Here is a 15,361-nt window from a genome sequence, read left to right on the forward strand (position 1 = left end):
TTACAAAATTATACATATTTTATTCATTTATTCAATTGCATTGAAAAATAAATTATTATCCATATTTATGTTAGATATAAAAAAGTCTCCTTAACACCATTTGTATCCTTTCATAGTTCTTATTCCTTCCCATATTCCCTAATATAGATACCTCTTTGCCTTTGTTGGATTGTTACAAATTTTGGAGCCACTAATTCCTTGGAAAAGAATGCACAAACTACATCAATAAATTTATGAGAAGAAGAGAGTTTTAAGGGACAATATTTGAAGGGAATTTGTAGAAAGTTGCATTATAATAGAGTGATGGGAGACCCTTTAGGGGTTTGGTGTGGATAAGGACATTGAACATTTGAATGTCATCAAGGTCAGAAAATTCCTTGTAAGAGGTTAAGAGAAAGAGCAAGAGACACCCATGTTGATGAAGAGATTGTGAGATCAAACAAATCTGAAATTGAACCCTTACCACAAGAAGAGCTCAATTAAAACATGCTTATAAGAAAGAACTAATGCAAATTTTATTCTAAACAATTTACAAATGTGGGGGTACATGTTGTAAGATTGCTATAGAAACTAGTAACATAGACAAATCAATATTTGATGAGATGGTTAACAAGTGAAAATTGAAAAGGCTAGAAAATTCTAGACTATATAGGATTTCTTGGTAAAAGAAAGAACATAAAGTGTTAGAGAAGGAACAATGTTGGGTTAAATTTAAGATAAAGGCTTGCCTTGATGAAATTTTGTGTGATCTAATACTATTGGATGTGTGTCATATATTGTTAGGGAGACCACAGTAATATGATAAAATTGTTGCACACAGATAGAAGAAAAAAGACTTGCAATCTAACAATAAATGGTAAGAGGCACAAGTCAATTATACAAAAGGAAAGATAAGGACAAGTTCACAATAATAGTTCAATTTTTTTTTGTGGATGGAAGAATGTTTTTGGATGGATTGAGGCATGAAACTATGTGTTTTGCAATGATTCCTAAGGTTTTCACCACCACAAGAATGACATACACCACCATAGATGTAGAAGAGGCATTGTATGAAGAAATTTCAAAAGTATTGATATAATACCAGGGCATCATATCAAATAACATGCTTGGGGAACCATTACAAGTAAGGAGTATAAATCACCATAGATAGATCTAGTTCCAAGTTAGCTCTACCAAATAAGGTGGTGCATTGGATCCAGCAACAACAAGAAAAGAAGAGTTGAATTAGCAAGTGTAGAAACGATTGAGAAGAGGATTAATTAGATAAATTTGAAGTTCATGTGTGGTACCTGTAGTACTAGCACCCAAGAAGGATGGTTAATGGAGGATGTGTACCTATTCTAAAACAATAAATAAGATCACCATGAATGATGGGTACCAATAAATTGTTTGAGAAAAGTAAGATATTTTACCAAGATTAATTTGAAAAGTGGAGCTACCATCAAATAAAAATTATAAAGGAGTAAATGAAGGACACCATTTAGGAAAAATGAATGACTCCATGAGTGGTTAGCTATGCCCCTTAGAATTTGACTAATGTGCCAAAGTACATTTATGATTTTGATGAATGAGGTATTGAAGAAACTTTTGGGGAAGTTTATAATTGTTTACTTGGATGTATTTTGATTTTTAGTAAGAATAAGAATAGACACCTAGAATATATTAGATTGGTATTGTAGAGATTGAGATATCAAAATATTGTAGACAAACATTAAAAAGTGCACTTGCATGAAGAAAGAGTTGGTATATTTGGGATTTGTGTAATCTCAACTAAAGGATTGAAGATGGATCTAAAGAAGGTAAAGCGATTGTGGAACTGTCTAAACCAACAAATATTAGAGAAGTAATATATTTTCATGGTTTGAATTTTTCTTTTTATACAAAGTTTATAAGAAATTCCATTGGCATTTGTGCACTATTAACTAAGAAAATAAGGGGAGATAAGAAGGAATTCAAGTGGACCTCCAAAGTAGCTAATTTTTTTTGAGTTGCTAAAGACGAAATTGATAAAACAACTATTATTGAAATTACTAAATTTTGACAAGGTATTTCAAGTATCTTGTGACACAAGTGGGAATGCAATTAGAGTAGTGTTAAGTCAAGATGGATGACTATTAGCATATTTTAGTGAATGATGCAAAGAAATGATATTCAATTAATGACCAATAATTTAAGACCATAATTCAATCATTGAAGAAGTGGAGACATTATTTATTGCTAAATGAGTTTATGTTGTACATTGATAATAAGGTATTGCAGTATTTTAATAGCCAAGGTAATCTAAACCAAATACATATGAGATGGGTATAATTCATGAAAAAATATACTTCTATGTTGAAGCATAGGAGTGAAAATTAAATAAGGTTGTGTATTTGCTAAGTAGGAGACAATTTTCTTTAACATAAATGAGACTAGAGGTTGAACCAGATTTGAGTAATTGAAGAAATTGTATGAGGCTTAATCTTGATTTTGTAGAGGCATGGAGATAATTTAAGGATCCAATAAGAGTTGATAGAAGTAAGTGGCTTGACTATTTGATTTATAATGATATGATATCATTCAAGGTTAGTCAATTATGCATTCCTAGAAGTTCAATGCAAGAAAATTTGATTAAGGAGAATCATAGTGACAATTTAGTAGGATATTTTGAAATAAAAACAATATAACAATATTGATAAGTGATAATTTGTTTTGGTTACAAAAAAATAGGTATGTGAGGAATTTTTTCTAGAGGTGCAACATGTGTCAAGTGACAAAGGAGTATCTAGAATATAAGTTTGTATTAGCCATTACCTATCCCAAAGAGACCTTGTGAGGACATAACTATGGTTTTTGTTTTGGTATTTCCAAGAACCCAAAAAGGTCATATTTGTTCTAATGGATAGGTTTTCCAAGATGACATATTTCATCCCATGTAAGAAGAATAGTGAGTTTTTTTTTCAAAAGATTTATGAGGTTGCACAGTTTTCTAAATTTTAGATAAACAAGATTTTTCTGGGATACTTCTAGAAGAAATTATGGAAGAAGATAAATACAAACTTGAAATTTACTTCATCATACCACCCAAAAAATTATGGACAAATGCAAATAGTAAATAAAAGTTAGGTAACTTTTTAAGATGGTCGGTTGGAGAAAGAATGGAAATTGGGACAAGGTTCTCATGTAGGCAAAGTTTGCATATAATAACTTAGTTAGCAAGAGTATAGGGAAGACACCATTTTATAGTCACTTATGGCAATAGCCCAAGAATGTGCCTAAATTGAGATTTATTAGTAAGGAAGAAAATATAAATGTAGAGGTGAAATATTTTATAGAATACATGCAATAAGTACACATAGAAGTAAGAAGCCACATGGAGAAAATGAATGATAAATATATGGAGAAAGATTATGAAAAGAGAAGGCATAAGGAGTTTTAAATCTCAAGTAGGAGCATCCTAGGGTGTAAGAGCTATCTCGCATCAATCAATTTTTATTTTTTTACATATTTGTTTTGTTTGCAAGTTTTTATTACATTCTAGTCATTAATCAATTTATAAAGATCCTATTGCATTTCACCACAATTGCATATTTGAGCTTGCATTAGGAGATAGATGCTCTACTCTAATTCATCGATGCCATATTCACTTTCTAAAAAAATATAATTATTAAAATGATATCTATTGGTCTTTAAAATTTATTAGGCTTGATAGGCCTCTACCTAGTTCATTGTCCAAGACTTGTGACAATGCTTTGAAGTTTGTGATAGAAAAGGAATGTACATAGCAAGGTACATTGGACCCATGAATTTTTATGACTTGCACCATATGAAGGTCCATCATCACCATATTCAATTTGGGAGATTCAACTATATATAATAAACTACATCTTTCATGTGGTATATTGAGCATCGTGTCACCTTGTTGCCAACCAAGTAAGACTAGGAATAGATATAGATCATTCTATAATTAAGATCATTAGAAAGCAACAAAGAAAGTAAGATGAAGGTCCAAGGGGTTGAGCTTAACTGGTTAAAACACTGGGTTCTCATTGTGGAGATCCAAGTTCAACTCTCAATAGGGACATCTAAAGAGGAATTCTAAGCTGTGACTCTTGGCCTTCCATAAGATGGGGAAGGTCTTGGGGTCAATCTAATAAAACATAATAATAATAATAATAATAATAATAATAATAATAATAATAATAATAATTCAAAGATATGTAATGGGGATGGGGCCCCCTACTGTGTCCCCACTGGTTCATAGCTCCAGTCAAAAGCTATTCAGGCTTCGGCCAATTACCTATCAAAAAAAAAAAGTAAGATGAAGTTGGGCATGGAATTGCATTGCAATATCCATTGAGTTTTATTATTTATGTATTATAATCAAATGATTGAGGCATAGCTTGTTGGAGGCTTATCATGGTAGATTGTAATGTTATTGTGACTATAAGTAAATAAAGATCCATTATTTGTTGGACCATTCAATTATTGAGAGTTTGTTTATTTAGCTACATGGTTGGAATATTATTCATTCAACCCTTTGATAATGACTGTATTACAAATTGAATATTACCTTTTTGCATTTTAAACCCAATAGATTAAGAGTGTAAAATATTAATTTATTTCTAAACATTTGAGTCACTAGTGTTAAAGTGACAAAAAGAGATAATTTTGGGGTTTTATCCAAACTAAAATAGAGCTAGACTACACATAGCCATAAGATTAATCTAATTTATATAAAGGGCCCCATTTTATATAAAAATTCTACTCAATTTACCATTCATTTTGTATAAATAAAAGTATTATTTAAAAATTATACTAAATGTATTGAAGACCACACTTAATATGTCACACCAATAACCTATTGGTTTTATTGGGATGCCATGATTGAGTTAGGAATATATACAATCCTTTGTTAGTACATAGACTTAACATTTATAGTAGTAGTCAACCTCACTAGGATTAGGGACATTTGTATAGCCCAGTCTTAATATATAAGAATTAGTAGGTATTTATCAACCATTATGTTGTAATTTTTTTCTTGTTGTAATACATGTGAAGGTTATGCCCTCAATCAAGAATTTACACCTTATTTTTCTCATTTTATGTAGATTTTCTATCATTTGCGCATTCATTGTTCTATTTAAATTTATGTAGAATAATTTCATTACAAATGGTATTATACCATCAACTTGGAAAAAGTGGTAGAATATTTAAATTGATAGTTCAATTGTTTTTGGTAGTTTTAATATAAAAATAAATTGACTTACAAAAGTCATTATCTTCAAACATGTTCAATTGAGATGATATTTGAGTCATTAGAAAGTTAATTTGAAGAATTTTATGATTTGTTTTTCATCATAAGTCTAATCAGAAAAATATGGTAATTTCAAGTTGACCATCAAGTTTAATTTTAAGCAATTTTAGTAGATAACTCGGGAAAAGACAATCATTTTTAGGAAAATATTTGCATAGACTATATTGTTATGAGCCGAGTGAATATTTTAATCTATTGATGAGATGAATGATGATATTGCAATAATTCCAATTATTAATAACCCTACTTTTTGACTTTTGGACATTGTGGTAGGTCTTTCAAATTGAGGCAAGATCGTATATATTGTAACATTGCATCTAAGACTAGCCCACGCGGGTAGGTGAGTTGGCTTGGGCAATGGGTTTGCTCCCCATCAGTCTCGAGTTTGACTCTCTCTCGGGTTTAAGAGGGGGGATTTCTTGTGGGTTGTGGATTCACCCCCTAGGGACTAGTATTGCCTCTAGCTCACCCTTAAGTGGAAACGTGGGGCCAGGGCCGTGGGGATTGGGGGTACCCTGGGCATAAAAAAAAACCATTGCACCTAAGACTCCTTCCAAATGAGACATGAAATTGAAATCAGTATCAACAAAAGAGGAGATGACACTAGAATGATATAAATACTTAAGTTTTAACAATAAATCAACACTTAATCTAGATATTGTTAATCTATGAAGGTTGAGAATATTTTTAATGAGTTGGCATCATTAATAAAGGAGACACATGAAAATATCAACCCATATAGGGACACAAATGATTCACATTGGAGGAACCTAGATTTTTCACTAGAGGATTAATTCTCACATCATGAGTGCCATTTGATGAAAATCCTTCAATTAAAATATTCTTCAGTACAAAAATTAACATGCATGTACAAGTTTGTGGTTTAGATCCTCTCACATGGGTATCCCAAGTAAATGAACTATTTGGTATGCATGAGATATCTTACTTAATTGGTATATATATAATTCGTCAATTTGGAAGCTCTACAACACATATGGTTTAAATAGACTACAAAATAAAATTGATGGAATATTTGGTGAATATTTTTTTAAAAACTAGTTATTTTTTTATAATCCAAGTATGAGATATTTATCCAATCTATTAGCTACGATTAGATAGACAACACATAATGATATAATTCATACAATGGATTTAAGCTATGAGTACATGATCTTTTAGATAGGCATAAACTTGACTAATTTCTAAAAGGTGCAAAGAATACTATTCATATATGCCCTACTAATTTTTCCAAGGATTATATTCATGTATGCCCATCTAATTTAACTTTAAATCTAAATATGTTATCACATTTAAATTTATCCCAATATTTTGGCTTTATACCTTTATTTTGATTTCATGCATTTGTTCTAGCTTTGTGCCCTTATTTCGGCTTCATTCCATATTTCCTTATGTACTATTGCAAGTCTTTTTGGCCATTCAGGGCTGCATCATTATTATTTTCCCATGTCAGGCTCAACATTGATACAATCTACAACAATTGTTTATCACACCTATCATTTGAAATATCCAAATGATTGTTACATGATGTGTTCTTTACAATCATTGCTATATACTTGCTTATATTATTTTTGCTTTTCATTTATTATTTTTCCTTCTCCTCTAGTTTTTTTTATGTCTTATAGATACAACCAAATGTAAGTGGGGGCACATATCTTGTTCGTAATGATTTCATGTTGATTTTCCATATGGCTATAGGTGTTTACAAACACTCATCTTTAGTTCCATTGGAGAGTGTATATAGAGTAGGACTCACTTGCACCTCAAAGTGGAGAAAAATATAATGGTGAAGTTTACACGCCAAAGCCACCCATCTATCAATTGCACATATCTTTATACACTTATCAGTCAACCCTATTCATTTGTTTGCACATCCCTATACATTCAACCAATTAGCTTGTATACACATGCATTTTCATACACATGTTACCACTTTGATTTGTCCCCTTTCACGTTCCAAGACAATTTTAATGCCACAAGGACATCCTCAATGGACTTGTTCTCTCCAATTTAAATTTAGAACTTCAAAATTAAGCTAACTCTTGTTTGTACCCCATCCACCTAAGGTCGACTAAACACAAATTTGCATGGTAGGTTGTCATTTCCTTATATTGAAAGACATTTAATACATTCATTTTAGACATCAAGGAACATCTCCTAATTATGGAATCAATTCACCTACAATTTGTATGTTCACACTTTAATTGATATATATATATACACACTCCCCCTTATAAACTACAGTGCACATGGTAAAATATTAAAAATGCTACAAGCCCCTAGACACCAAAAGAAGTAGAAGACACAAAGATTCATTATGTAAAGTGAAGAAAAGGAGTTTACAAATTACATAGAACAAAATTGTGAGTACAATACATATTTGAGATCATGAACTTGCCCCTAAATTCTAAATTCCTCCTCACACACTCAATAGAGAATATTTAACAACAGGGAATTGGTAGGGGCAACCCAACAACTTGGAGCTTCACTTGAAAATTACCTTGCATCATCGCTCAAGACAAAGTGAGCCCCCGTATAAACCCCTTGGTTTGTAGATTGGACCTGAACAAGCTTACAATTGATAAACTAAGGTGGAGAGAATCGATCTCATGACCTACATGAGACAAACCTAAAACCCTTAGCCAACTATACCACCACCCCTTCAAACTTTGTTCCAAAAAAATTATTACTTTTTTCAAATCCCAACATATTATAAATCTTAAAATATTCATTTGAAAAATTCCATCTTTAATTAGTACACTTATATTTTATAATTTAATATTTGCCATTTCTATATTTCCTATTCCCATAACTATCATTGATTTAATTTAAATTGGTTTATAATTGGATGCCTAAATTAAACTTTTGAGGAAATCTTATTTTCCATTACATTTGTATAGGAGCCCATTTATCAAGGTGGCCATTTTATCTGTTTGTATCTACTTAAAAAAATCATTGATCTGTTGTAATGGAGAATTTCATGATAAAGAGAGCTTGATCTAGGTTTCTCATGTATAGAAAAGTAGTTTCCCAAGATTAGTGATCACTGTAAAACCACACATTTTTAAAACTTTCATAAATTTCAGTGTAACCTAAAGTGGGCAACCTTAGTTTGTATTCTATGCTCTTGTAAACTGAGACTAGAACTCTGCAAGTCAGTAACTAATCAACCATTTATGAGCTCTTGTTCATCAGACCAACATATCTCTGGACTAAAGTGAAAAAACATCTTGCAATGGAACTGAGACAAAAGTTTTAAAACACGCTGTACAAACAATTCACAGACCCACTTGAATTCAAAAGAAACAGAGCAAAAATGAATGAAGGCAAGCGTACTCTGTGTAGTAGGCGAAGATGGTTAAAGTCCAGATCTTGATATCCCAGATGAGCAGGAGCAGCATGATGATGAAGGCCACAAAGCGAAAAACCCCGAGAATCGCAGGATGAAGACATCTCCAGCAGGTCATCCAGAGACACATAGAGGAGACGAATCCCTTGGTGTAATGCGCCTCCTGATCCTCCTCCAATGCGGGCAGAGCAAGGCTCTCATATTTGGGCTCTCCTTGCCCTGACCATGCCTTTATTCCCTTCCCTTCGTTCTGAATCAGCACCACTATTGCTCCCACCACTGCAGCTACCACGATTCCCACACACACTATGTCATACCAGTACATTACCAGCCCCATCTCTCCCTCAATCAAGCATGAGGAACTAACTGGTTGGGTTTCTTTCTATCTGCTTTTCTGCTCTGCTATTTGCGGAGAGTTTGAGCAGCTTCGTTTGTTGAAATGGGTGTTGGATGTTTGTGGCACCTGCTAGTCTATTCTCAGACCAAGGATGAGGAACTGGTAGATTTGAATGTTAGGTGTTGTTCAATTTGGTGGGTTTTTGAATGTTTTATTGGTTCGCTTTTCTTTTGGGGAAAAGAAACGTTTTTCTCTTTCATTGTTTCAATCGGTGCTAGTGTTATGAACAGTGGAAATGCTTTCCGTGTTTACTAAACCTCATGAGGGTTTCATGCTCGATTCTTTGGAATTTTCTTGCCAACGCAATTTTAGAAACATATATTATTTTAATTGATGATCTTTATGGCATATCACTTATTACTTTTATAATAATTTTAAATATTAATAGGGGAGAGGACATAGGTCTTAATTTTGCGTTTCCCAAAATCTTATATGGCAATTTCAAATTGTTTCTATTTTTATTTAACAGTAACTCACTTAGCAAGTCTCCCTCACTAATAACTAAGGTTTTAAGTCTACATCATCAAATATGATGCCAAATCAACATGCTTTTTGTTGAGGTGTGCAAACTACCACAAAAAAATGTTAGACAAATAGTTGTGCATTAAGTCATGTTTTATTGGTGTTTTGATGTGGCATCACATGATTTGTTGCTTTTTAGATTTAAAGAATACGTTTCATTCAAGTATGAGCACTCATGATCAACACTTACAACTTTATAGCCACAACTACTAGTGCTTTAATATTAAAAATATTGGACAATAAATCAACAAATGATATAATAGCTATTGGAACATGCTCAACAAATGATATAAAGCCACAACTACTAGTGCTTTAATATTAAAAATACACAAGAGATAGGTCAATAGGAGGTACATTGTCTCAACTAATTGAATAAAACACTAGTCTATTTCACACTATGGAACATATCTCAATGCGAAAGAGAAGATAATGTTTGAGGTATGACATATTTAAATGAAAATTTGAGATGATAGGAACATCTAATAGACCTAGGAAAATCATTTTTATTCAAAATAATTCTTCAAATATCCCAAGAAGTGCATGTTTTCTAATGACACATGAAGATAACACATAAACCAAATGCTAACCCAAAACCTAGACACCGACTATGACTAAAATCCTAAAAAAAATTCAAGTTTAATTAAAATAATCTACTTGGAAAGAAATGGATTTAAAAGTTATACATAAAGGACAAATTATTTAAGATCAACATATAAAATGTCATAACTCAAGATATAGATGTCATACATTAAGCAATTACATAGTACAACTTGATACATGTTACAATCACAATGATATTCAAATCAAAATAAGGGTTGTTTTCCTATCAATCTACAAGTGTACATTATGATTACAAAAATATATTTTTTTCATTACATATGAGTGTTCCATGGTCAAAGGATCATTTCATTTAAGTGCAAGAAATGTGGTTGTCAAGTTGTATGGAGGGAGAGAATCATTTGAGTGCTTTACCTCCAACCATAGGCTAGTTGGTCCCTTGCTCATCTTCTTATTCGAAGTGGCCTAACCCTTCAACGAGGGTGATGGGTAATTACATCTATAGTAAAACCAAATCTAAGAACCAAGTGTAGAAATGCATAATCAATATCACATGTAACTAGTCGCACAAACCCCAAATATTCTCTTGCTATTTATGACTTTTGACTAACATGCAATCTTGAAAGTAACTATGAAATAATGATCTACACAACTATAACATCAATTTGACAAAAAATTCTAATTTTAAATTACATTTAGATGAGGGTCATTTGTTCAAATATCTCTTGCTTGACTCTTCCAGAATGACCATAAAATGGAACACAAAGAATATACTAACACATTATTTTTTATAGGTTGTCAAAATAACTACCAAATTCTTGACATGCCCTATCCTTAAGGCTTTGACTAAAGGGTAACACAAATTTTGAAGGGGCTTTAGAATCCTTTATAATAGAAAGAGATAAGCATAAACATAGTTTAAAAAAAGCAAAACATTCACATCTGATAAATACAAACATCAATAGCTAAGGAACACCCAACCTAAGCATAAAAAAACAAAAACTAAAGAAATATGACCAACTACATTTTCTTAAGGATATTAGTAGCCTTAACTTCTCATGTAAATTAACAAAATTTTGGAGATCTTTGTTTTCTTCCTCAAAATATTTCATTGCTACTTTTGATTTTAGTGTTTGGTTGATCCTTGATCATTTTTTCAGCATTACTAATTTTCTCACCCACAATATGGACTTCAACTAAATCTTTTAGCTTTTTAGTTAAAATCTTTATCCCAATGGTACTACTTTGAATTGAACATTTACTAAACTGAATTTACCCTACTCCTAATTTAGTTCTAATATTTTTTCTTATATTTTATACACCATCTATTTGTGATACTTGAACCAATTAGATATGCTAGCATTCATTTCTAGGTAATAAATCAAATACAAATGTCTGCATGTGCATGTTTATATGTTTATATTTCTTTGTAACTGCATGAAATACTAAATAGTATAAGAAATTATTTACATGCATCTCCATGCATTCATATATATTTTTCTTTTTCTAACTTAAGATCATGCCTACTAAGCATGAAAATGGCATACCATCCATACAACTAAAAATGAACGATTTTTACCATACACATATATAGATAGATAATGTTCTACATTACTCATACATACATACATACATACATACATACATACATACATACATACACACGTACATACATACATGCATATATACACACATACATACCTACAAATACACACACATACGTACAAAATAAAAATCGTAAACTCATAAGCTGTGATAAAATGTATGCACAAGGTTGTAGAGTATGAAATGTGAAGTGCTATGAAAGGTGGTCAAACCCCTTAAGGAATCACTATCCTCCTCTCCACTTGAAGCAAATGTCAAAGTCCTCTAACCTCTAAGTTTACTCATTAAAATTAAATGAAAGCACAAAACTAACTAATGCCAATAGATAAATATATTTTGACTATAGAACCCGAAAGCACTAATCACAAAGATCGTTTGCTAAGCTTCGTACACTCTTTGTCCAAGATACGTGCACAAGTCAAGGACAACAACACGATATGCAGGCATCCTATATGGACAAAGTAAAGACACCCATACAAAAAGTATAGAGTGACCAAAAACCAAGGGTTTTACACAGTACCTATGGTGAAGACAAAAAATGATGACAAACTGAACATAACACACTAACAAAAGAGATGAAAATGATGAAGAGGAAAACTACAAAGGTGTAGCGAATGTAGCCTCCAACTAGTCTAGCACTTCCCCTTGACAAACCTAGATACAAAGAATGAAGATGAAATGTTGGTGCTATGATTTAGAGATCTATCATAGTTAGAACCACATTTTGGTATTTCCACTATTGAACACACATTAGGACTAAGAGGGGGGAGTGAATTAGACTGGACCTAATACTTTTATTACTTAATCCACAAAATATTTAACCTTATTCTTATCCGTAGCAATGAAAGATATAAAAATGAATCACCATACACAAGAGAACACCATATTTAAGTGGAAAACCCAAACAATAAAAAAACATGGTGAGAGTCAATTCACAATATATGAAATGATTACAATATAGTTTTAGGTTCATTGCCAAGGAAGCACACTGCTCCCTAAGGGACTTGCAGGATAGAGCGCACAACCCTAAGGAAAGATACAAAGCTTATAGTCTAAATATCACTTCTCTAGAGAAATGTACAATGAATATATAAATTAAAAACAAATAGGCCTTTAGCAATACTTCCTCCGACAATCTCCAAACATAAAGATGTCCTTGAACCTTTGTTTCAAGCAACCAACTCCATAGCAATCACCACACACTAACTTTGTCACAACTGACTTCTACAAATGACATAATCATGTAGGCACAATAGACTCCTTTTTTTCACACACACACACACACACTCACTCATGCATCCATGCACATGTTCAACACCAATTCTTCCTCATTGCAAACATTGATTATGTTGACCAAAATAGAGGACAAGAATAGGTCCTATCAGCCACCAAAACATAATTGTGGTGAAAGGGATCCAATCCATGAAATAAAGAGGACCTAAAATATCTTAACACTTATTTATAATAAGGTAGGAACAATTGACACACTATCAATCATCCTCTAAAGGTGAACAACTAGGTAACATGTAGAAACACCAAACAACATGCCACAAGTTGGCCCGAAATATATCTTCCATATGAAGTGTGAACAATCCCAATGTGGATCCTTACATGCCAAGGTAGGACCCAAAATCAATGCAACATAAACTTCTTAGCAAGTGGAGACATTAAAGGATTCACCGCATGCCAAGGACCCACACTAGTCAATTGAACCAAAGCAATTACCCTAAAATGCAGATTCCAATCACCATGCATCATCAAACAAACCTTCTACCAATATGTGGAGAATACTAGGATGTTCCATGAACATCGAACAACACTACCATATCCTTCCTTTAATTCTTCATATTAAGATCATAATGGCACAACATAACTGATACTAAGCACTTCATTTTGAAGAGCCAGTCAATCACAAAACAAAATATCATTACTTGCAGACCACAACGTCATCTAATAATTGATCTGGGACACAAAACAAACATTGTAAACATGTTCTCCAAGCTGCAACATTAGAACCATCAATGCAGATAAATGCAAACCATTTCCCAGACCACTCTTGAACAAAAAACTAGACTATCAACCAACAACAATTACTAACCACATTAGTTGCAACACCAATGACTTGAAAAGATAGGAGTGCAATGTTCATGGACCATAAAAATTATATACAAGTTCATAAGACCATATCTACAAAAGTAGAGGAATGCATGGCATTATTTCAGGCACACATCAATATATACTTTTATACCAACTTATTTCATTAGGCTTCTAGGAACCAAAATGTCTTGAAAACAATCACTAATACATTTGGTCTATAATTCCGACGGAGAAGGTATATTGTGACCAAATTTGATTTTTTTTAAGAAATGCCCGAATTCATCGGAATTTTGACGGTAATTTCACATTTGGTTTCGACAGAGAAGGCATTAGCAATGAAATTTGTTTTTTTTTTAAAAAAAGTGTTCACGATCGTCAAAAATTTCGATGACAATGTGAATTATACTTAAAAAAAAAACAAAAGAGGGCAAGTCATTTGTGCATTCGCAATCCCGCACAGGCTTCCGTGTCGAGCTCAACCCCTGGCAAGATCAAACGACACACTCACCATTCGAGGTACTTTCGCACACTCATCATTCGAGGTAGAATCGCCACCTTCATTTCAGATTTGCATAATATGAGGAATTTCTGAATCTTCACCTTCATTCATTGAATCTTCGGATTTGCATAATATTTGCATTAGGAATTTCGGATTTGCATAATATGAGGAATTGCTTGGGTAGAATCTTCACCATTCAAGGTAGTTGAATCTTCACCTTCATTCATTGATTTGCATATATGAGGAATTGCTTGCGTCCCACCCATTGCTTGAGCTATCCACTGTATTTCACAACTACCCGTGCTTTGTCATTCCTAGGTCAGCATCATCGGAAGTCTTTTGCCACCATGAATTCTATACGGCCCAGAGGGCAATCGACCTCTCTTTCTCTTTTCTCTCTCTCCCATCCTGCCCCTACCATGGCACTAGGATGTATACACAATGAAGAACGAGCTAACCGGTTAAAGGATCAACCTTTTGCGGGTAGCATTGATGAGTTTCCAGTTCTATTTAGAAGATAGAGTAGGAGAGGCCATTGTCAAACTATTTTTGTAGTTATCAACCACACCCCCTCTAACAGTGAAGTAGTTCCAGATAGTTACTTAATTTTTTCATGTTTTTTGTTAACGTCTTTAGCTGAAAAACCATCTTCCTTTTCTACTATTTTTTTTGTCTATTGTGTTTCCTTGCACATTTATAAATGTGCGTGAGAGTCATCTTGAACCAGTTCTAGGGAGGTATCTAGCAGAGGAAGCTTCATAAGATTACAGTTTGTGTTAATATGTTCCAAACATAAATGTAAATAAAAAATTGACAAATATACCTCAATTTTGAAATGCTTTAATGTTTCTAGAAAATGTTAGTGTATGCTTTCATCATGGAAAAACATAATTTAGTTGATCATAACTGATGTAACAAAGTTGTATCTTTGAATGCCTTGTTCCTTGATTATAGATCTATGCTCAATTGATTTGAATTGCTTGATTGAAAAATTGGTAGATGTGGGTTGGAGTTGACAGG

General features: G+C 32.7%; 1 protein-coding gene across 1 annotated transcript in view; it reads right to left on the reverse strand.

Moving 5' to 3' along the window:
- The window catches only part of LOC131066853 (uncharacterized), a 67,059-nt gene extending 57,823 nt beyond the window's left edge, over nt 1-9,236 (reverse strand). The window contains exon 1 of the mRNA XM_058001727.2: nt 8,651-9,236. Coding sequence (XP_057857710.2) covers nt 8,651-9,000 — 350 coding nt within the window. The 5' untranslated portion in view covers nt 9,001-9,236. The remainder of the gene's footprint in view (nt 1-8,650) is intronic.
- Nucleotides 9,237-15,361: the final 6,125 nt, after the last annotated feature.

Source organism: Cryptomeria japonica, chromosome 8 (genome assembly GCF_030272615.1).
Source record: "Cryptomeria japonica chromosome 8, Sugi_1.0, whole genome shotgun sequence".
NCBI lineage: Eukaryota > Viridiplantae > Streptophyta > Pinopsida > Cupressales > Cupressaceae > Cryptomeria > Cryptomeria japonica.